General features: G+C 37.7%; 1 protein-coding gene across 4 annotated transcripts in view; it reads left to right on the top strand.

The window, feature by feature from the left end:
- trc (Serine/threonine-protein kinase tricornered) overlaps nt 1–24299 on the top strand; it is a 145062-nt gene that overhangs the window by 17465 nt on the left and 103298 nt on the right. For 2 of the 4 annotated variants that reach the window (XM_067756684.1, XM_067756681.1), the window contains exon 2: nt 10582–11240. In XM_067756684.1, the coding sequence (XP_067612785.1) occupies nt 10776–11240 (465 nt within the window). In that variant the 5' untranslated portion in view covers nt 10582–10775. Of the gene's footprint in view, nt 1–10563; nt 11241–24299 lie in introns of those variants that run through there. The other 2 variants (XM_067756683.1, XM_067756682.1) reach the window with 2 other exon arrangements.

Here is a 24299-nt window from a genome sequence, read left to right as displayed (position 1 = left end):
ATAGATAAAAAAATTAAATCTTTTCAAAATCGCCATCTTCGTAGATGCTTGGGTGTTCCACCATCTACCCCAGTTCATGTTCTGTATGCTTTGGCAAGCGAGCTGCCTCCTAAGGAGCGCTCCCTACTTCTCACAGTCAAGGAACTCATTAAATACAATTTCATAATTCAGCACTATTTAAAAATGTACAGAACCATGCTTCTATTTTTTCAACTTATGCAGTTTGCTATTCCAGATTCAAAGATATTATTGATAACATACTGTAACGAATTTAGTGCAATTCTGCTTATTTGCAACCTCCTACTAACGTTCGAATCACTAAACTGTTGAATAAATAACTCCACTATTCAATAAGGCAAAATGACCTTTATTAAAGTACTTCACAATAACACTTCTACTGCTCAACAGATAGCGTGCTTAAATCAAACTGATTACTGATTCTCAGCTTTACCTCCTTTTATACTCTGTGATTTCCTCGTTCGAATACTTCTAGATGTTTCTAGAATTTAACTTAGTTACCAGCTATAACTACAGATGCGCGTGTATATGTGAGTGATACTTGCACAAATTATTGCCTACTTTTGTGAGCATCTCGGATAAGATATATCCATGTGTTTGTGCGTTTTCTCCGCTGCGTGTACGTACATATGTGTAGACATAATGATTGATTCGTTTATGTAGATACAAGTGACTGCTTGCTTTATTGTTGTTGTGGCTTTATTTACTTGGTATCAGATTAGTGATGTGAGTATCACTTAGTGTCATTAATATTCGTCACACTGCCCTCCACCTAAGTCTTATCGTCGCGATCAGATAAATCTCTCGATCTAAACGGTGCTAGCCTCTCCAAATGAACCACCCTTCTATTTCGTGGTTTCCCAATTGTTTGTATGCGGTAGATGGCATCACTGATCCTCTTCACAACTCTGCACGGGCCTTCCCAACTGCACCAAAATTTGGATGGAACACCTTTTCGCCAGTGAGGGTTCTATAACAGTACCAAATCTCCCTCCAAGAAACCTTCCGAATTGTTGTTCTTGTCAAACCTGTGTTCATATTACTACTCATTACCCTGGTTCGTTCCCTCACACTCTGTTGTTTGGCCAGTGAACTACTTCGAAGGGTTTGCGTTTGACGGATTGGCTTCGCATAATCAGTATCGTGTGGACGTTTCACAACAGTAGTGCGTGCTGGCTTGAAACCACCCTTGCATTCTTTCTGGAAAATTCTTTATTCGTTTTAGTGCGTCCATTAGGGTTTGTCAATGCCAGTGTTTTTCTCGCAGGTACCTTCGGTTTTGATTTGTTTCGCGCATTCGTTCCATCAACCCTTGCCCGATCTGCTGCCTTTGACTTTTGTGGTTTATGTCGAATCTCTTTCACCAGCACTCGCTTACTGCTGAACCCTTGCTCAAAACTGAAGTTAAGTGGCACGTCCTTGTTCTTATACTGCATAATCCTTCTCTGCATATCGATCCTGATGTCATAGTCAACTAAGAAATCCACTCGCAATATGACTTCACAGATCACTTCTCCTTGGACTTGGTTATACTCGCCAGTGACCGTACGCGACTTTGCTCCGGGTAATGGCTTTACTCTTCTAATGACCAAATCAGATCGAATTAAGGAATGAGATGCGCCCGTATCTACAGTCAATACACGTTCTTTGCCATCCAAATTCCCTCTGACGGTAAGACTGCTCGATTTTCTTCCAATTTGCGACACAAATATCAGGACATTCAATAGCTGGAGCTAGCCCTCGATCTCTACATCTGACTTGCTCTTGCTTATCTCCTCCAGCTTTACGTTTACGACCAGCCAAGTTGGAACTACCAGGACCGGTGCTGCAATGACGAGCAATGTGACCTGAGTTACCGCACTTGAAACACTTCATAACTCCGTCATTTTTCTGTTGTGATTCCTTCAGCGCTTCCAATATTGTGTTCACCCACTCGGGTCTTGCTACTTCCACACGGCGTGCTTTGAAAACTGGCTTACACAGAAGCGACGCTATTCCCTGAATCAGAGCACGTTTCTGCGAATGTAGGTTTTGGGTTTGCGTATGTCGCTCGCTTCGTTTCGACTTCGCGTGTTCCATTAATAAAGCTCTGAATTTTTACCTTTTCGGTGTTTTCCATGGGTGCGTTCGCATTCGCTAAATGTGCCAGCCTTTCAACGTCCGTGGCAATCTCCTGCAAATCTCGTTAGCTTTTTGGTAGCGGTTTTGCAATTCTATTTGGTAGATCTGTTTCCTGTGTTCGCTGCCGTACCGTCGTTCTTTAGCCGCCATCAATGCTTCATAACTGCTCCGTTCGTACTCTGGGATGGTCTGTAAGATTTCCGCAGCTGGTCCTTTTAAAGCCACGAACAATGCAGCAACTTTATCTTCAGTATTTCAATTGTTAACTGCTGCGGTCTTCTCAAACTGTAGCTTAAAGACCTGGAAAAGAACAGAACCGTCAAAGGATCCCGTTTTTACCTTTGGATTACTCGCTGAAACTGCTGGACGATTTAGTTGTACCTGCTCGATACGTCCTCTCAAAGCATCCACCTCGGCCTCGATTTTTTCCTCAAACTGTAAAATTTTCGTATCCTGGGCCTCCAGCTTCATGATATGCGGGCCTCCCGTGCTTTCAACTGCTCAGTCAACTGAGATGTCATATATGTCTTCTGTTCTTCCAGTTGAGATGCCATATATTCTTCCGTTCTTCCAGTTGAGATGACATTTGCGACGACATTTCTGAAATGCGTGCCTCCTGTGCTTCAATCTTGGATGTTATACGTGTCTCCTGGCATTCAAGAAGGGAAACCATATACGTCTTCTGTTCTTCCAGTTGTGATGCCATATATGTCTTCTGTTCTTCCAGTTGAGATGACATTTGCGACGACATTGATGTTACTGTCGATGTTTGTGCAGATATTGCAGCCAATATCATGTTCAAGTCTGTGCTGGTAGCTGTCTGCGATGTTTCGTTTTTCTCTTCAATTTTTGTTGTTGATTCTTCCACATCAGGATAAAAGACATACTCGTCCACATTAATTCCTTCCAATTCCATAGCCTCTCGTAGTCGTGTATGAAGTTCGAGTTTATTGCCGGTTGTATTCAATCCACGGCTCTCCAACTCCTTCTTCAGTTGCTGGATCTTCAATTCACTCCACTTTGCCATGTCCTTGTTGTATTCCTCTTCTGACACCAATTGTAACGAATTTAGTGCAATTCAGCTTATTTGCAACCTTCTACTAACGTTCGAATCACTAAACTGTTGAATAAATAACTCCACTATTCAATAATGCAAAATGGCCTTTATTAAAGTACTTCACAATAACACTTCTACTGCTCAAGAGATAGCGTGCTTAAATCAAACTGATTACTGATTCTCAGCTTTACTTCCTTTTATACTCTGTGATTTCCTCGTTCGCATACTTCTAGGCGTTTCTAGAATTTAACTTAGTTACCAGCTATAAAATTACCAGCTATAACTGCAGATGCGCGTGTATATGTGAGTAATACTTGCACAAATTATTGCCTACTTTTGTGGGCATCTCGAATAAGATATATGCATGTGTTTGTGCGTTTTCTCTCCGCTGCGTTTACGTACATATATGTAGACATAATGATTGATTCGTTTATGTAGATACAAGAGACTGCTTGCTTTATTGTTGTTGTGGCTTTATTTACGTAGTATCAGATTAGTGATGTGAGTATCATTTAGTGTCACTAATATTCGTCACAATATGTACTAATGTTGAATGTGCACCGCTATCAAAATTCACTTTTGTTTTAAATTCTCGTGTCTCATCTGGGTATGAAAAAGGCTGACGTACCAACGAGTGCTATCTTGGCGGTATATTCTGAAATTCATGAAAAATATAGGTCTCTTAACTATTTCTGTTTTTGCCACTGACGGTTCTGTATCTGAGGATACAACAGGTATTGTGGTCTTTAATGCATCTGGAAACTATACAATCGAACTAAAGGATAACACCAGACTATCGTCTCTGACAGCTGAACTTTTAGCCATTAGAGCTGCGGTTAAATCTGCAAACATATTGCGAATAAAAGGCATTGTAATTTTCACAGATCTTTAAAACTTTTACAAAAAAATTTTACCGACAATTATATAGTAAGCGATATCATTAATATTGGTTAGAGGTCACAGATTCGGAAATGTGATCTCATCTGGGTTCCGGGTCATGCTGGTCAAAGATGACTTGATACGAAACATTTGTTTACGCTCTCATTTTTATCGCTCTCACGAGGGATTTATCTCAAATTTGTGCTGGCAACAATCACAGATAAATCCCTCGCGCCAGCTGAAGCGGGTGCCAGAACAAAAGATGTGCCAGTTTTAGTTTAGTTTAGTTTGACCTACAACTGTAGAAATGCGTTCAAAAAGTATGCGAAAAAAGATAAAAGTACTTGTTTTAGTGTAAATATTATTAGTTCGAAGGCTCCCTACTTAAATATTATTTCCCATTCAAAAATTATCACCTAAAACAGGTGTTGTAAATATGAAGTCCGGATGCAACCAGTCCATTTTGATCACAGAACCTGGAACGTCAGACATGTAAGATAATCCCTATCCACTAAATGATGTTAACTATTATATCCTAGTTCCGATTTACTCAAATTTCAAAATAATATGACTAATTAATTTAATCGACTATCATTTTATTAAATGATTGAAACTATAAAATCGCTGAAATGTATGTCAAAAATATTCATTTTTGTTTGGAGTGGCATCATTGACAAAAATGTGCATTTTGACAGCGCTCTCGCGAAACAAAGAGTCGCAAATCCATTCATCTATAATGCTGTTCTCAGATTAAACGATATAGCTGATCGGACTGCGAGACGTGGGTTGGAGCCTGGCCTTTGCCTCACCACTCAGTATACACCAAAATGTGCTTTAAATTTAAGTGTCAGTCCAAGGGCAAATTCTTTTGCGAAATCATTCCCTCCTTACCTACTAAGCCTTGGTTCAAGAAGATCGACATGCCGTCTTATGACATAAAACTTTTAAACCGTCTACTGACTGGGCATGCATATGACAAACCATATTTCTGCAAAATGGGTATAATTCCCTCAGATGTATGTGAAATATGTGGAACACAAGAAAATATCAATCACTTAGTTTTGCAAAAAATTTGTTAATCTTAGAACTACTTTTAAATTTTTTTCTGTATATAATGATTTGAAAGGCCTTCTCAAAACTAAAGACCTCAAATTATTTTCAGAATTAATAAAATTCATCAAAGAAACCAATATTGAATTTTAAAGGCTTTTTATATTATTTTATTTATGTTTTATTAAAAAAATTTTTAACACCTATTGTTAATCATCTTTTTTTTATGATTTACAAGACACATTTTTCTTGGTTATACTACTTAGCTCCCAGCCCAAGTGGCTTTTTTTATATATTTTACTTCACACATATGCTATTTGAAGTTCTTTATCTGGCATTATCGGTTTAGTCGACGCAAAAGAAAGAGTTCAGAATATGTAGAAACTGTAAAAAAAATTTTCACAAATGTGTTTGTAGCATGTGGAAAATTGTTGACAGTAAAATGGAAAACTGTCTACCTTTTCTATGGATAATATACATTACGGCAATTCTCTCTGTCTAGGAAGCGTAGTGATGAAGCACTTCCGAATAAGGGTCACCTATAGTATAAGCAGCGAATAAAGACGCTTCGAAGGGACTGTGCTGCGAGTATAGGAGATTAAATGAAATTGACCGATGATGTCCCACAGAGGTTAGAAAAGGCAAAAGTTTTCACAGTACTACATTTGAAAAATGGCTTTTTCTATTTACACCAGTAAAATCGGAGTTGAAGAAATTTACGACAGTTGGCACTCATAACGGCCAATACGAATTCAACTCTGAGCCGTTCATATTTCATGATGTAGTACGAAAGGGGAATGTAGTTATCTACATGGATGACCTCATTAGGACTATATCCAAAGACGAGCCTGAAGGAAAAAATGAAAAGGGTTCTAGGAAATGAGCAAATACAACAGCGGTACTACAGCTAAAATACGCCTTGACGAGTACTCCCGTACTTAAAATATATAATCCTACAGCACTAACGGAGGTTCAGGAGCAGTAGGGTTAAGGAGCAGTTCTTTTACAGAAAGGCAGTGATGACGGACAATTACATCCTGTTCAATATATGTAGGATCTAAAAGTGTTTGCCATCATCGAAGCTTTAACAAAGTGGCGAGTTTAAATTTGGGAACCAAATACAGGATAGTGACTGCAACGCTTTCGCAAAGACGATGCGAAAAGAGTGATGTTAAGGTTGTCTAGGTGGGCTATGTTTCTGCAGAAATTTGACTATACCAGAGATGAGGCACGTCGACGCGCTGAGTCGAGTAATGTGCTTAACAGTTCGAGACGCTTTATGGCATCGTATCAATGAAGCACAGTTGAAAGATTAGGGGACTCGTGTTGTTAAAATACGACCTTTTATACAAAGATTCGTCGAAAGAGCTACTAGTAGTACCAGCGATAATGGAGTAGGAAATAATTAAAATCGTGCATTAGCAAGGTCAAATTTGCGCGAAAAAGACGTAAGAAGAAAAAAATGTATAATCCAGATTTAAGTGCAAAAGTAAAAGCCTTAGTTGTTGTCTCCACAGAGACCATGTAGGACCGATGGAGCGAACACAAAAACGCTATAATCACATACTCGTTATCGTAGACGCAAACAATCAATAACACACCCCAAGCAGCACGAAACCAATCATCAGCATGGCTTCCGAAAATTACATAGCACTACCACCGCGCTAAACGCCATTAACACAATTTAAATCAAAACCCCCAGCATAGGACAGTACTCTTTGCGTTATACCTGCGAAAAGCTTTTGATACGGTCAACCACGGCACTTTACTACAAGACCTGAAAGGGTATCCACTTCCCCAAGTCTCAAAAGGTGAACCGCAAATTATCTGCCTGGTCCTCAGAACACCACCTACACAATGAGACGAGAGTATTCACTATTAGGGATAGAAATGAAATGCTAAACAAACAGTTTCTCTTGAATACCCAGAAACCTGGTTATCCCAACAGACGTCTGATTGATGAGGCTACACCGCCCAGGGGTTTAAGGGGTAATCTCCGTAAGCATTATGAGGAAATACGGCACCTGAGAACACAGCCGTATGAAGCAAAAAAGCACAAGCAGGTCCTCAGTGATATCCACAAACAGGCGTCGGACCTCTACGCCAGGAATTGCCCGGCGAATCCGGTACTTAAAGAAAAATACTCAGAACTAGCAGAGGATAAACGCACTCTCCCTAGGGAAACGCGCGTCACTCTAGCTCAACTTCGATTTGGATACTGTAACAGGATAAACTCTTACCTATCCAGAATCAACACCGACATACAAAATGTATGTCCTGTTTGCAATGTGTCCCCACATGACACCAACCATATCTTCAATTGTAATGTGGAACCAACGCCTCTAACACCCCTCTCATTATGGTCCACCCCTGTTGAAACAGCAAGTTTCCTTGGACCCCCATTAGTTAATGAAAATTTGTGATTGGTCGCACCTATGGGGCGAAGCACTGCTACAACAACAACAAGCAGCACGAAACACTCCATTTAAGCTATTTACAGGGTTAGAAATGCGCCCAAACGACAATGCAGATATTCGTGCACTTAAAGAGGAAAATTTCCGGGTTTTAGATGAGGAACGCTATGATATTCGAGAGGAGGCAAAGCAAATATAATAACGATTCAAGAGAAACATAGGAAATATTTCAACAAAAAGAGAGTACCTGAACTAGTGTTCATTAAAAAGACCCAGTTCGAGTGGTTGAAACTCAAGGCTAAGTTTTTGGGGCCATTTAAGGTCGTCGAGAAACTCAATCGAGGATGGTATTCAGTCGAGAAAGTGGGAAACTCGGAGGGGCCACACAATAGCTATCCTGTAGCTGAGAATATGAAGAAATGGGACCTAGCATTCGGGTCGAATGTCCTGTCAGGATAGCCAAATGCGGGTAGGCAACTCTGGTAGAAAGTGACCCTGACACTGAGTGAAAACTTGACCAGCGCTAAATAACTAACGGACGAATGGCCATCAAAAGGACAGTTGCATTAAGTACTCGAAATCAACGGCGCGTTTAACATGCGCATGGCTTCTTAGGCCAAAATTAAACTAATAAGTATCATTTATAAAGACACTATATGCAAGTCTAAACATAAGTAACAAATATCAAATTACCAACGTTATAAACAATTAGAACTTATGTGTAAAACTAAACTCTAAGCAACAATTACAACTAAGGACTGTTACGAAAAGAAATTGCACACTTTATATCGCTTGTATTTCGAAGAGCATGCATTATTTTCCTTCAATTTTCTTCTAACGGAATCTTTAAAGTAGTTGATGATTAGAGGAGGGAAGCAAAAACCTTAATCTCTTAGCTATCACAGAGCTTTACTTTTACCAACTTTAATTAATTGTTGTACACCTTTTTCGAGAAAAGTAACTTTACCGTTTCGTAAATTTTTTCAAGTTTTTTATCGGTATGGAAAACTAGCTTACCTGTACATGTTGTGCATCTCATGAAACGAGGATTATTCTATGGGGCAAAATTCAATCTTATGAAACGTAGAATGTGAACGTGAAATAGAAAGGTCTCAGACGTTTGTTATTTCTTGCATAAAGTGCCCTTGACGACAATAACAGATTTTTCTTCAGTCTCTAGTACGAATAGTTTAATTTTAAAATTGGTGACACTGGACCGTATACATTCACACCAAACGGTTTAATGCAAAACTGAAACAAGATAAAATTTCATCTATTTTAATTATCCGTTCTAATTCACATACAATTTTTTACTAATGGCTTTTTCTTGTTTGTATGTTCCTTTCACAAAATTGTTCCCACTAAATAAGAAAAGGTGTAGTATTACCTACAAAATCAGCCTTTTTGAAGAACCCCAACCAGGTTGAAGAGTTAAATTTTTCGAATTGAAGGTTTCATGTTTTTTAGTAAAGAAAACACGATGTGAAACGTTCGTAGATATTTGGTGATCCCTGTTTTGCTAGTATCAATCCTTTATCCTTAAAACTCAACTTTTTCATTTAAACAAATTTTTAAATTAAAATAGAAGAAAGAAAAAATTTTAGACAATTGCCGAAGATCGTTGTATAGATCCATTTCGGGAAACGCTAAACTCCTTCATCGTCAACGTTTAGGCGCCACTGCTATAACCATTCAGCTATCACAGCGGTTGTTTGTTTGTCTTCATTATTTCTTCTTAATTTTTTTAGGGAAATTCCAATTTTTGAAGGAAGACTGTATATATTAACCGTTCGAGTTTATAAATGTGACCCATTATGTCCATTCGATCACTTCAAAAGAAAAGTGCATTTTTTCAGCTTTTTTAGCAGGACTTCTGGAGGAAGCGTGCTTAAGCTGCAGTCGCGTCAATATATATATTGATAGTCAGAAGGCGATTAGGGCACACAGTACATCATCAAGAAGTAACGAAAAGGTGGATGCGTTGGCAAAGGCGGGCGTAGCACTCGATGAGTCAACAGTAGATGTTCCAATCCGTTTGGAAGAAATCAAAGGAGACAGGAGTTGAATCTGATCCATCAAGCAGGAAAGAGGTGGACAGAAGCGCGGGGTTGCAAAATTTCCAAGGTGATGTGCAAATCCCACTAGGTTAGACTCACAAAATTCGTAATATCTATAAAGAGAAACGACTTAAGGCCCACAATGGGCATATTAACTGGATACTGCTTTCTATTGTCACAAGTTAGGCCTCGTCATTCACAGCAGATGTAGGAAGTGTGACCTGCAGGAAGAAACGGCTGAGCACGTCTTGTGTTCGTGTCCTGCGCTCGCCAACTAGTTAGAGGGGCAGAGTTGCCCGATCTACAAGAGGACTATGGACGCAATCAGTCTGTGTGAGGTCTTTATTGATCGGTCAGTTCAACCTAACCTACCCTAACCTCCCTAGAGGTATTTAAATTCAAAAATTTTTTTCGATCGTAAAACACGATACGGACCGAGACTTTGGAGATACATATATTCCAGTAGAAAAAACTAAAAATGCTTAAATTTGGAAAACTTTTATATATGTATCTTTAAATTTTCACTTTTTCAACTTGATGAGTAAAATTTGCCAAAATTTTTTAAGGGACGAACAGTTTTTGAGTTAATTGCTCTTGAAACTGGCGTTGTCATTCAACTTGAGTAATGATTCTAAATTAAAACATAAATTGAAAAAAAGGAAAAAAATTCTTTCGGCTAAATAAAAAATTACCTGGCGATTATTTGTTGACGAATGTACTAGAAAATATGATAATAGAGAAATTTGTGATTAGGGTGGTTGAACTTCCGAGGACGAACCAAATGTTAGAAACAAATAAAAAAATGTGTATATGTCGTAGAAATTTGCCGGAAGGGCTCAGGAGTCCGGTAGGGTTATTATAAACCAAATTTCAAAAATACCGAAACTTTCACAAATTCATATCCACCAATTAGCTGAAAGAAAAAATTTCAAAATACTCACATAGACCTTTTTCGAATGATACAAAGAGTTTTCTCAAATTTCAGTGACATCGGAGATTACACACTATACGCTTTGCCAGTGGGAAGATAGTTGATACAATTTAAACAACATATGTAAACTTCACAGTGAATCCAGCATTATTAAATTATTTTTCAGAGTAGCTGGAAAAAAACTTACGGTCTATAAAAAACTAGTTCAATCTTCGGAAAATCCTTCAAACATTTAAAGGCCTCTTAAAATGAGTACAGACGGGACTTCCATCCGTTTTAGCGATCATACTCTGGACAAAGCTACAAAAGCTAAAGTAACCTTGGAAAATTATTATAGTAATTTGATTACCCAATATGGTGAGCGAAAGCAAAGACTTGCTAAATTAGAGGCTCAGCTTAAGGATGAAAGCCTAACAGAGTCACAGAGACAAGAGAAAAGACTACAACATGCTCAGAAAGAAACGGAATTTTTACGTCTTAAAAGGTTACGTTTGGGAGTTGAAGACTTTGAAGCATTAAAAGTGATTGGAAGAGGTGCATTTGGAGAGGTACGATTAGTGCAGAAAAAAGATACAGGGCATGTGTATGCAATGAAAGTGTTGCGTAAAGCTGATATGCTTGAAAAGGAACAAGTGGCTCATGTACGCGCTGAACGCGACGTTCTCGTGGAAGCTGACCACCAATGGGTGGTCAAAATGTACTACAGTTTTCAGGTAAGTCATCTGTAACTATGTACGTTCACAGATATGTATATGTCCACCATGTGCCATAAAAACACAAATATACGCCGCCGCCGAATTTAGTCGTTTTACGGATGCCGCCGCTGAAGTACTTAAATATCGGCAGTGTGGCGGCGGCGTTCGGCATTTTCTACATTTTTACTTATTTAAGTAGTCAGTTCATTGTTCATGTCGAAAATTGGTCTGATATGGTCGAAAGGGGTATCAACGGATGACCATCGCAGCTACTTATAAGAATTCAGCTTAACTCTTTTGAAATGCTCAAAAGTTATGTGGAACAAGTAAGGAAGTCTAAGTTCGGGTGAAACCGAACATTACATACTCAGCTGTACACTTGATGCTTGAAACCAGGGATGCACCTTAACGGTAAGCTAATCGTTTATCAAAAAATTTCCACCGTTTCCGTTGAAACACTTCGAAATATTATCGATAAAGAAATTATCAAGATAAATTGTATCTCGTTTTTAACCGAAACGAAAAGCTTTCGTTAACGTTAAAAACGTTAACGAAAACGTGATACTTTATGTTTGAATTGTGCTGGCAATGCTATAGCCATGGTGAAGCCGTAAGGTGGCAACAACGAGCGCACATACACACACAAACTCTATGTAATTTGTTTGTGTAATTCGTTGGTGGTAATGTCAAAAATACTCTGAGAAATGTTCGTACTGTCAAAATTCATGAGAAAAGTTGAAATCAGCTTGGATAATGCTTTCACCTTTAATGACTCCGCCATCAATCAGCTTTGCCAGCATAGTTTGAAATTAATAATCAACATAAACGATTTGATTTCGTTTTGATATGGCAGAAAACGAAACGAAATCATTTCGTTAATTTGACGATCTTAACGTTAATAAACGAAACGAAATGACTTCGTTTCGTTTATTAACGTTGATTATCGTAACGAAATGATATCGTTTCGTTGGTTAAGCATGCCTGCTTGAAACACAATGCCGAGCGACGAAGATATACGCCGCGTCGGGCGATAACATTTTTCATATTACGCCCAGACATTTCGTCTACTTAAAACACAATGCCGGGCGAAACTGACGCTGTTTATTCAGAGTGGCCATTATTTAGAAATGAAAACAATTAAAATGAAAAACAATTAAAACTTTTAATTCTTTGCTTTAGCACTTGACTGCTAAAAGAGGCCCACAATGTTAAGAGCTGTGCTAATCCGGAGGTCGAACATTAATATTATAACCGGCGCACGTTACGTACGTTTCCATAAACTTGCGTGAGCTTAAATTTTTGACAGCGCACGTACCCGGTTAGTTGAAACCTTGATTGAAAAAACGAAAATTTAGCAAATGTTTGTGCTAATTACCTTTTAGTTTTTAACAATATTAATCAATAGTTGGCGTTTTATTAATAATGATTTTTTGAACGTGGTTTGGCAGTAAAATTAAGAATTATATGTAAAATAAAATAATAAAAAAAATTTTAAGTTAAACGGTTTTATTGAAAACAATACTTACATGAAAGAATAATAATACTAAAAGCTAGAAAATAATTAGGTAGGTCCTAGGTACTAGTCATCACATTCCTCATCAAGCTAGGGCGTTAATCAGTCAATTAAAGCGTTGGCCGCGTGAAATAACAATACAATTCTTGAATTGAAAATTCTGGAATGCGGTTGACCGTTGATACTTCTTATTTTCTGGTTATATCCACCAATAAAAAATTCGGTTTTGGATAAAATATCATAATATTAATGTTAGAACGCAAAAATATATGGTAATTCTATACGACAGCATGACACTGGTAATACGCGTCCAAAGACTCGTATTGACCTCGACAACAATAATCCGAAGGCAGAAAATAAATATTTTAGATCGTTCAAAAGATATTAACTAAAAACCGAAAAATTACCCCGGAGTGCTCCGAAACCGAGGGTGAGATCCATAGTATTTTTGCGCAGAACACCTTTCTGCATTGGCGGCCTTTGGTCGCGCTTATAAAAAATTACCTTGGGTGGGTCCAACACAGGTTTGGAGACCAAAACTATATCCGCGGAAAACACTTATGTTCACATTTTTTTTGTGGGTACCACAAAATCATCAAAATTACAACAACCACATGAAAATTTTCAAAATTTCTTTTGCAAATATCGTTTGTCAGACCCAAAATTGTTTATCTCCGCTTTCGGATTCGCGATCCTGGATCCAAAACGCGTCTTTTGATACCCCTCTTGATATTTTTGGAGGTGTGTTAAGAGTGTCATGCTGTCGTATAGAATTACCAAATATATTACAGTTTGTTATATTTTTGTTATGAAAACGACACCAAAATAAATAAATAAAAATGTGAGAGCAGTGAGAATTAAAAAATTTTTTTAAACGTCATTTCGGCTCTCACCGGTTTTACATTGTAATATTTATACCATGAATAAATTTATCGTCGTAAAATGACGTCGCGTAAATTTCGCTCTTCGCTTTTATTGCGTTCATCTTCATGTAATTACGGGAATTCTATTTTTGGCGAGGCTAAGTTCGTTGCGTTTATTTCGCGGCGTCAGGGCATTGTGTTTCAAGGATGAAATGCTGTTGTTGTTTGTTTTGTGTGCTTAATAGTGTTACAAGGCTGCGCGTTAATACATATAAATATGGTGCTATTCTTCGAGTTATGGCTCCCAAAACATATAAAATTGCTTAGTCATAAAAGAGGCGGTGCCACGCCCATTTTTTTAAATTGGCAGTTTTTCCTATTGTTATAAACCCACTTGGGAAATGAAATACCATTGATATAAAGCTCTTTTTTGCAAAGATATAGCTTATTTTATTCGTCCACGACCCTTTTAAAAATCTTTTATATACAAGTGGGCGTGGTCCTTAACCGATTTCGTTAATTTTACTTCAAAGCAAGGCAACCTCTGCCGAATTTTTTTACGATAGGTTTAGCGATTTTTGATTTATGATTAATAATATTTGCAAAATTGATTTTATCAAAAGTGGGCGGTGCCACGCCCATTTAAAAAAATTTTTTTTTCAAATTTTTATCAAGAGTCTCAATATCAGTCCACACGTCAAATTTCAACATTCTGCGTGTATTATTTATTAAATAATCAGGTTTTTTGTGTTTTCCAAAATGTTATATATATATAAAGTGAGCGTGTTATCATCGGGTTTCGCTCATTTTCAATACCGATATATTCTGGGTCCAGATAAGCTAGTGTACCAAATTTGGTGAAGATATCTCAATATTTACTCAAGTTATCGTGCTAACGGACAGACGGACGGACGGACATGGCTAAATCAAAGTTTTTGATATATGGAAGTCTATATCTATCTCGATTCCTTTATACCTGTACAACCAACCGTTATCCAATCAAAGTTATAATACCCTGTGTACAAGTATAGTTGGGTATAAAAACAGGCACTTTCTATCCAGCTCAACATACCAATGGATATTTTATCAACGATTTCTCTAAATTAGTAAAACAAAACAATAATCCCTGCCACTTCGATCGCTTAAGCCGAGATGAGCAGCGAAATTTGATGTTTTCGAAGAAAGTAGCAAGTTTTTGATATATGGAAGTCTATATCTATCTCGATTCCTTTATACCTGTACAACCAACCGTTATCCAATCAAAGTTATAATACCCTGTGTACAAGTATAGTTGGGTATAAAAACAGGCACTTTCTATACCAGCTCAACATACCAATGGATATTTTATCAACGATTTCTCTAAATTAGTAAAACAAAACAATAATCCCTGCCACTTCGACCGCTTAAGCCGAGATAAGCAGCGAGAATTTGATGTTTTCGAAGAAAGTAGCAAGGTTAAATTCGAAGTCAACTTTAACTGGAGTTTAAACTCGCACTGAAAAACTCGGTCTCAAAGAAAAATTGTAAAATAAATATTTTCGGAAAATGAATAAAGGAAAAAATCAAAACATTTTTCACCAAGCTATTAAAAAAAACAGTTATACAACAAAGGTGAAAAATGCATATTTCCCGATTTGCTAGAAGAATAAGCTTGAACAAATCACATAAATCTTTTTGGAAGGGAACAAATAGCTGCGTAAATTTCATCGAACTCGGTGATGCAAAATCCATTAATAGGTTTTGTTGGCATGGAATGCAGTGGCGTAGTGAGGTTTTCTTGAGCCCGTGGAAATTTTTTTTAGTTTAATTTGCTGAATGAACGTTCGCAGCTAGCAATTGATACTGAGATAGTCAAGAGTATTTGAAGTGCCACTCGCAAATTTTGGAAAAACACCTTCTCCATACGAGATTATAAAAATAGGGAATTCTAACGGAGTTTTAGGTTCAATTTCTTTTCTACTGCATATTATAGATATTTCGATAAAAAGTTCTGTTCCATCGAAATCTGTATTATAAAATTCACCCAAGTTCTTACAATTTCAAAAATTTAAAATTAAGGTCATTTAGTCGTGTAAATCTTGTACTTTCTTGTTGGAAACGTTCGAGAACACTTTTCATAACGCAAGAAATTTCACATAATGCGTAAAAACCAACATCTCGAGCCGATTCTCCTGGAATTTTGCGGCGGCGCCTTCTTACACGTTTTACTATATCAATATTCCATTTTTCACAAAAATACTTCGCTGTTTCTATTGCTTCTTCCCAGAGAGTGTCTCGAGTTTCAGATAGTTCAGTCGCTAATGATTTAAGTTTATCATACGCTATTATAAAACCCGGATCTTGTAATCTGAGCTGCACACGATCAATCCTCCTTAAGATTTCATACCAGAAATTAACTAATGTTATGAAACTAAAATTTAGTATATTTTGAAACAGAGTTGTATCTTCACTTCTGGTATCACCTGTGGTGTTAGCGTCCTCCGCTAATTGTTCTAAGTGTGCTACTATATTCTCTAGCCCATCGACGATAACGCTAACCGCTTGTATTCTGGCGCCCCATCGTGTTTCAGATTCACGTTTGACAGTTTTACGCAAGTGTTCCGGATATATGATGCATGAATTTTTTAGTATAGAAAATTTGTTCCAGAAATCAGTTATAATAAATATACAAATTATCCAGGAAGTTCTGCTTTGCGGACCATTTGGCGCCCCCATGTGAGTAGCGCCCGGGCAAAATGCTCCCCTCACTACGCCACTGATGGGATGAACCATAGGTGACGCTTTGCGAAGAGGCCGCTAACTCGGATGACGCTGATTTTACACGGCGAGCAGGTAAAAGAGGTCGGTGCACTACTTTTCGTGTGAACACAATTACAAAAAGTTATAAAGATATCGTTCTCCAGTTTTTACCAATTTCTAAAACGAACTTTTGGTAATTCTATATCACAGCACAACACCATTAAAACACGTCCAACAACATCGGGAGTGGTGTCAAAAAACGAATTTTTAACCCAGGATAGCGATTCCGAAAACGGAAGTTGCATCTTTCAAGAGATATTTGTAAAATAAATTGAAAATTTTCATGTGTTTATTGTAATTTTGATGATTTTTGTCATACCCACCAAAAATTGTGAACACAAGAGCTTTCCGTCTACTTAGTTTTGGTCTCCGAACCGGTGTTCACCCAGATTAATTTTATATATAGGCGCGGCCGAAAGTCAATGCGGAGAGGTGTTCTGCGCCAAAATACTATGGATCCCAACCGAGTTTCGGCGCGGTCAGGGGTAATTTTTCGGTTTTTAAACGGTTTTATTTAGGTTGACTTGAGAGGCTGCACGGCTGCACGGCCGTTGTGAACGAATTTTGTAATGCAAATTTAAGTAACTTCCCGATAACCTTGAAACTTGGAATATAGTTCAGAACCCGATGACAACGCAATAATAAGAAAAAAATCTTCGCGGCGGAAGGATCGAGATATTCACAAAAATCGTATTTGTGGTCCGATTTGGCTCATATTTGGAACACATAATACATACAAAAATAGAAAGCGACCTATGAAAAAACATCGCCGCTAGGTGGCCCAAAGGTCGAGATATTGTATTTGTGGTCCGATTTGGTCCATATTTGGAACACATAATACATACATGAATAGAAAGCGACCTATGATGTCGGATTTGGCTCATATTTGGAACAAATGTAACATACAGTCCGGTAGAAGTGACATCAAAATATTTTGGATTTGGAGGAGGGACAAGCATACGTGGCGCAGAGTCAGGTAAAGTCTTTGGAAGGATTATGTATTGAGGACTTAGATTTTAACAAATTGTCAGGAAAGAGTCCTTGTAATATCGAGTCACTAAATGAACTAAATAGAATGAGAAATAATAGGCAATTAAATAAAGACTAAAAACTTGAAAATAAATATTTAAAAAAAAATGTTTAAGTTTAACGGTTTCATTGAAAACCATACTTACATGAAATAATAATAATACTAAAAGCTAGAAAATAATTAGGTAGGTCCTAGGTACTAGTCATCACACTCCTCATCAATCTAGGGCGTTGATTAGACAATGAAATAAAAGCGTTGGACGCGTCAAATTTCTATCTGTCTTCAAATCAAAGGAACTTTGATTCGCCATCCAAATAAAATATACTTTTTGCACCTTTCATGCAAATGGTGTGGTAAATTAAGTTTTGAAGGCCGTATACTCACCAATAAGTATACGGAAATGATCAGGATGACGATCTGAACGCAAACTTGTCTCTCAATTTTTGAAATATCTTGATTAAATTCGGTGAATAAAAAAAATAAAAATAAATGTAAGGCGCGATAACCTCCGAAGAGATCTAAGGCCGAGCTTCTCTTCCAATTTGCGTCGTGCTCCTCTTGATTTTCCCTACAAATTGGCCGGAGGAGACCTACATGTTTTTTATGCCGACTCCGAACGGCATCTGCAAGGCAGATGAGTTTTCACTGAGAGCTTTTCATGGCAGAAATACACCCGGAGCGCTTGCCAAACACTGCCGAGGGGCGACCCCGCTTAGAAAAATTTCCTTCTAATTGAAAAACCTTATTTCTGAAATTTTGATGTTGCTTTGCCTGGGAGTTGAACCCAGGGCATACGGTGTGATAGGCGGAGCACGCTACCATCACACCACGGTGGCCACATTCGGTGAGCGGGCATTTATTTCTGTCTGACTGGACATTTGTCCGAGCCGACCGGATCGGACTACTAAAGCATATATCTCTGTCCTCGTCATAGCTCTCTATCACTCGAATTGGATAACTCTTAGAACTGTCACATTGCATTTGAAAAATTTTAAAACCATATGCATTCAGGATGCAGCAGTTTATATAAAATAACTGATAACTGTTAAATTGATTATGGACGTTTTCTGCTCGCTTGGAAACAATTTTAAACCTTTAGAAAAAAAGCCAATAATTTATTATGTAACAAGTAAGGACGGCACAGCCGAAGACTTCATACCTTTCATGAATGGGGCTGAACAATAATCTTATCCCGTTCGTAATCTCCAAATAATCGGATGTATAAGATAAGAAATATATAGTGAACAGATGTACATACCTAAACGATTTTTAAGATAAATATAAAATGAAAAATAGGTAGGTACTTGTTAACAAGTGTACAACATCTCTGTCAACATTCTCTTATACAATTCTTAGCAACATGACTACATATATTTTTGTAACACTCTATGTACATACATATAATATCTCATTACCATTTCATGTATATAAATAAATACTCTCTTTTGCTCTTATTATTATTCCATCAAAAGACTGCGTGTTAATAGGTTATGGGCCCAGCGTAGCGGAAAAGTTTAGCAAAAAAAAAAGCAAAAACAAAAAAGGTCCATCTTACTATTTTTGCAGTTTTCGTAACGTAGGCAGTTTTTTGTTCGTTTAATAGAACGGAGTACGGTTTTATTTTTTTTAACACCAATTTGCATCTACTCAGAATGGACAAAGAATTTGTAATGGAGAAATTCGTGGACGCATCGCAATGGATGATGTGGAGGTTCCAGGTACGAGTTAATTTGATGGCATGTGAACTTCTTGGCTACGTTGATGGAACTCGGACGCAGAGTACAGATGGTAAATCATTTTCGGTAAAAGATGCAAAGGCGCAGAGAATTATAGTGAATTCCTGTGGAGCCAAAGTACTTGTGCATTTGTGTAACTGCATTACAGCCAAACAAATGTGGGAAAAATTGCATTCGATTTTCGAACACTCAGATGAATCTGCAAAACATCTGTTGCAGGAGCAATTCTATGCATATAAAAAGGATCCATGCCATGATATAGCAATACACATTTCCACGCTGGAGAATCTGGTGGTCAAGCTAAATGTTGCTGGCAAATATCGATAGTAGCATGCTCATAACAAAGATTTTGATGACTTTACCTGCTGAATATAAGCATTTCTCAACAGCTTAGGAATCTACAGCTAGTGAGAATCGCACAATTGTAAATTTAACTAATCGTCTTATGATTGAGGAAAGTCGAATGGGTGTTCAAAGTGCGAGTTTGAATGAAATAGGCACGAGTGAGGCGTTATTGGCTAAGCAAAGAAATACTGCTCCCAACACAAAGCACAAAGGCAGATGTTTTAAATGTGGGCGCATTGGTCACTGGAAACGTGAATGCAAGATGAAGGGAAAGTCTAAAAATCAAGACCATTCATTCGAAAGGTCAAGCGGCGATAAGGCTTTCCTCAACAACTTACCTAACTCTTTCCAGTCAACTGATAACTGGCTTCTGGACTCGGGTGCCACATGTCACATGTGTAAGCAACGGAATTGGTTTTTCACCTACACAGATTTAAAGAAACCAATTCAAGTTATAATTGGAAATGGAAAAACAATGAATGCAACTGGACGTGGTAATATAAAAATTCATTCTTTCAATGGCGTTGAATGGTTAGAAAAAGTTTTGAAAGATGTACTATATTCGGCGGATTTGTACGCAAATTTATTTTCAACCACGAAGGCTATGGACAATGGTCACACGAGCTGGTCCGATAAGAATACTTTTAAACTACTTGATGAAGGCAAAGTGGTCTCAATAGCAGAGAGAAAGGGCGGTATGTTTCACATGCTCTTTAACGTTATAGAGCCCAAGGTATCAGCGAGTATTGCAATCAAACGTACGTCATTGCGTGTATGGCACGAGAAGCTAGGTCACCAAAATTTGAGGCACGTTCGTGAATTTCTGAGAAACAACAACATTGAATTTTCAGACGAAAATTTTGATTGTGACGGCGCGCTTTTGGTAAGCAGCATCGCTTAAGTTTTGGCTTGAGTACCGAGAAGGCAACCAAATGTGGTGATATTATACATGCCGATGTTTGCGGGCCAATTGAAGTTAAATCATTTGGCGGTTCAAGATATTTCATAATTTTTAAAGATGAGTATTCGAAATTTCGATTTGTATTCTTTCTTCAGACAAAATCTGAAGGTAATGAAAAATTTAAAATAGTGCTAAAAATTTCAGAAAAACATTGTGGGTATCCAATTAAAATTTTGCAAACCGACAATGGAACGGAGTTCATCAAAGAAGTTGGTTCAAGACAATGGTATTCATCATCGCCGGTCAGTGCCTTATACCCCAGAGCAAAATGGAGCCGCCGAACGAGAAAATCGAACAATAATGGAGTCGGCCCGATCGATGTTACACGCTAAAGGTCTGGATCTACGGTTATGGGCAGAAGCAGTGCAGACAGCTGTATTCATTCTAAATCGTACGGGCACTAGCACAGTAAGAGAAAAAACTCCGTACGAGCTTTGGTTTGGTAAGCAGCCACAGGTTGATAACTTTCGTATTTTTTGGGTCTGAAGTGTATGTGCACATACCAAAACAAAAGCGCACAAAGCTTTCGGCAAAATCGAAGAAATGTATTTTTGTGGGTTATGACAACAATCACAAAGGTTATCGCGTTTTAGATGAAGCTAATAATGTGTCCGTAGCGCGAGATGTACAATTTCTTACTGAACAACCGGTAACGGTAACTTTCACCGAAGACGATTTAGAAGCAACTTCGGACCAATGCCAAATAAAGAGACGAATAATATTTTAAGCAACACAACGGAGAGAACACAAAGTCATATTAATCCAAGCAACATAGTAAGTTCCCGCTTGCGTAGCCGAGAAGAACAAAATATGAGCAAGCAATAAAATCATCAGATAGAGAAAATTGGCTACGCGCCATGAAAGATGAATATGACGCACTGTGCCAAAACCAAGCATGGACTTTAGTCGATGCGCCGAAGGACCATAAGGTAATTGACAATAAATGGGTTTTCAAAATTAAACGCAACCCAGATGATTCAATTGAACGCTATTAAGCTAGATTAGTTGTACGTGGTTTCAATCAAGAGTATGGAAAAGATTATTTAGAGACATTTAGTCCAGTTGTTCGCTTTACATCACTACGTGCGATTTTTAGCATTGCAGCTAGCAGAAGCATGTGCATGAAGCAGTTTGATGTGAAGTCAGCTTTTTTAAACGGCGAGCTTAACGATAATATTTTTATGCAACAACCTATCGGTTTTGACGACAATAGCGGTCGTGTTTGTAAATTGCGGAAGAGTTTGTATGGACTAAGCAAGCTTCCAGATGTTGGAGTGAAAAGTTTAAAAACTTCGGATTTAAGGCAAGTGACGGTGATCTTAGCAGTCTATGTTGATGATGGCATTGTTGTTGGCTATAAAATGGTAAAAATATCTTAAGTTATCGCGTATTTGCAAAAACAATTTCAAATTAGAACATTGGATGTGGGCTGCTTCCCAGGGTTTGAAATTGAAAAGGTTGAGAATGGCTCGATCTTCGTTCATCAATTTGCACACTTACGAAAGGTTTTGCAAAGATACGACAGCGCAGATTGTAAAACAGTTGCAACACCAAGTGATCCGAACCAAGTAATGAGTAAGTTTGAGGAATCGGAACTGAGTTTGTTTCCATATCGGCAAGTGGAAGGCAGCTTAATGTATCTTGCTGTTGGAACTAGGCCAGACATATCTTTCGCGATTGGCAATGCTAGCAGATATCTTGAGAAACCTACAATAGTCCACGAGAAGGCTTTAAAACGAATACTAAAATATTTGAAAGGCACAATGCATTTGGGAATTTTATACACGAATAGCGATAAACAATGTTTGAAATGCTACAGCGGCGCTGACTAGGGGGGAGATGTCGATACTCGAAGGTCTACATCGGGAACAACCGTTTTGTTTAATGGCAGCGTTATAAGTTGGTTCAGCGCACGACAAAAATGTGTATCTTTCTCAACTACAGATTCAGAATATATCGCGTCTTCAGAAGCAGTGAAAGAGTCGGTATGGGTGCAGCTATTATTCATGTAGTTGCTAAACAAAAGCAGCTGTCCTGCTATATTGCTTATGGATAACCAAAGTGCTATACGTCTTGTGAAAAATCCTGAGTTTCATAAACGCACCAAACACATAGATGTGCGGTATCATTTTATAAGAGAAAAGTTTGAAGACGGTTGCTTTGCTTTGGAGTACATCTCAACACATGAAATGATTGCCGACATTTGTACAAAAGCGTTACGCAAAGAAAGGTTCCTATATTTACGATCTTTATTAGGCTTGGTTCCTAAAGAGCTTGCTTAAGTAGTAAAAATATTTTTTTTATTAACTTTTTGTCATTCCTTAATGTAATAATCAATGTAATATGTAAAATTTTCTATGTTAACAAAAGGTGGGAATGTTGAGTATATTTTGTTAAAAAGTGTACAACATCTCTGTCAACATTCTCTTATACAATTCTTAACAATATGACTACACATATTTTTGTAACACTCTATGTACATACATATAACATCTCATTACCATTTCATGTATATAAATAAATACTCTCTTTTGCTCTTATTATTATTCCATCAAAAGACTGTGTGTGTTGTTGTTGTTGTTGTTGTTGTAGCGATTAGGTTGCTCCCCGAAGGCTTTGGAGAGTTATCGATGTGATGGTCCTTTTCCGGATACAGATCCGATACGCTCCGGTAACACAGCACCATTAAGGTGCTGGCCCGACCATCTCGGGAACGATTTATATGGCCACATTCAACCTTCAGGCCATCCCTCCCTCCCCACCCCCAAGTTCCATGAGGAGCTTGGGGTCGCCAGAGCCTCGTCTGTTAGTGAAACGGGATTCGCCGCTCGAAGGTGAGGTTGACAATTGGGTTGGAGAAGCTATATATTGCGCTACACAACCCCTTGAATCTCAAGACTGTGTGTTAATAGTACTTTGTGTGAGGATGCAAAGTTTCAGGTTTTTTGTGGTCTGCGTGTAAAAACTATGACTACGAATCACGTATGTCAACAATATATGACGTAAACGTAATAGTCTAAGAGCTGGTAAGCATTTTTGAGCAGGTATTTGAGGCACAATGAAAATTATGTACAACGCTTTTTTAATGGTATCTAAGTATAGAAATGCAGAACTGGCTAAGGGGTGGCGGACTGAGACTGCCCTTGAATTTAACAAAAAAAAATTTATTTTTGTATGCTAAAAATGTTTTTCAGGTACTTTGAAAATTAAATATGTTAAAATTTAATATTTGAAAAATATAAAAAGAAATAAGCCAGATTATTAGGTTGGGTCTAAAACTTTGCCAGGTCATTGTAAAATATTTACTTTAATTGAAAAAATGTTTTAAGGCACTTTGAAAATCAGATACGTTAAAATTTAGTATTTGAAAATTATAAAAATAAATAAGTCACATTATTAGGTTGGGTCTAAAACTTTGCCAGGTCATTGCAAAATATTTTTTTTTAATTGAAACAAGTATGGAGGGACTATCCTCGGCTGTGCTGAAAACTTCATACCTTTCATGAATGGGGCTGAACAATAATATTATCCCATTCGTAATATCCAAATAATCGGGTGAGATAAGAAATATATAGTGAACAGATGTACATACTTCAGCGATTTTTAAGATAAATATAAAATTAAAAAATAGGTAGGTAGTTTGTGTGAAGATGCAAAGTTTCACGTTTTTTGTGGTCTGTATGTAAAAGCTATGGCCACGAATCACTTATTTCAACAATATGTGAGGTAAGCGTAAGTTTTTGATAAAATTTGATGTTCTAGCCGTAAAAAAGGGGCAAAAATGACGGTTTATATGGAGTATATAATATATATACTACCGATCTCTGATT

This window comes from Eurosta solidaginis, chromosome 5 (genome assembly GCF_040869045.1).
Source record: "Eurosta solidaginis isolate ZX-2024a chromosome 5, ASM4086904v1, whole genome shotgun sequence".
NCBI classification, from domain to species: Eukaryota; Metazoa; Arthropoda; class Insecta; order Diptera; family Tephritidae; genus Eurosta; species Eurosta solidaginis.
This window is presented reverse-complemented; position numbering and strand designations above follow the sequence as displayed.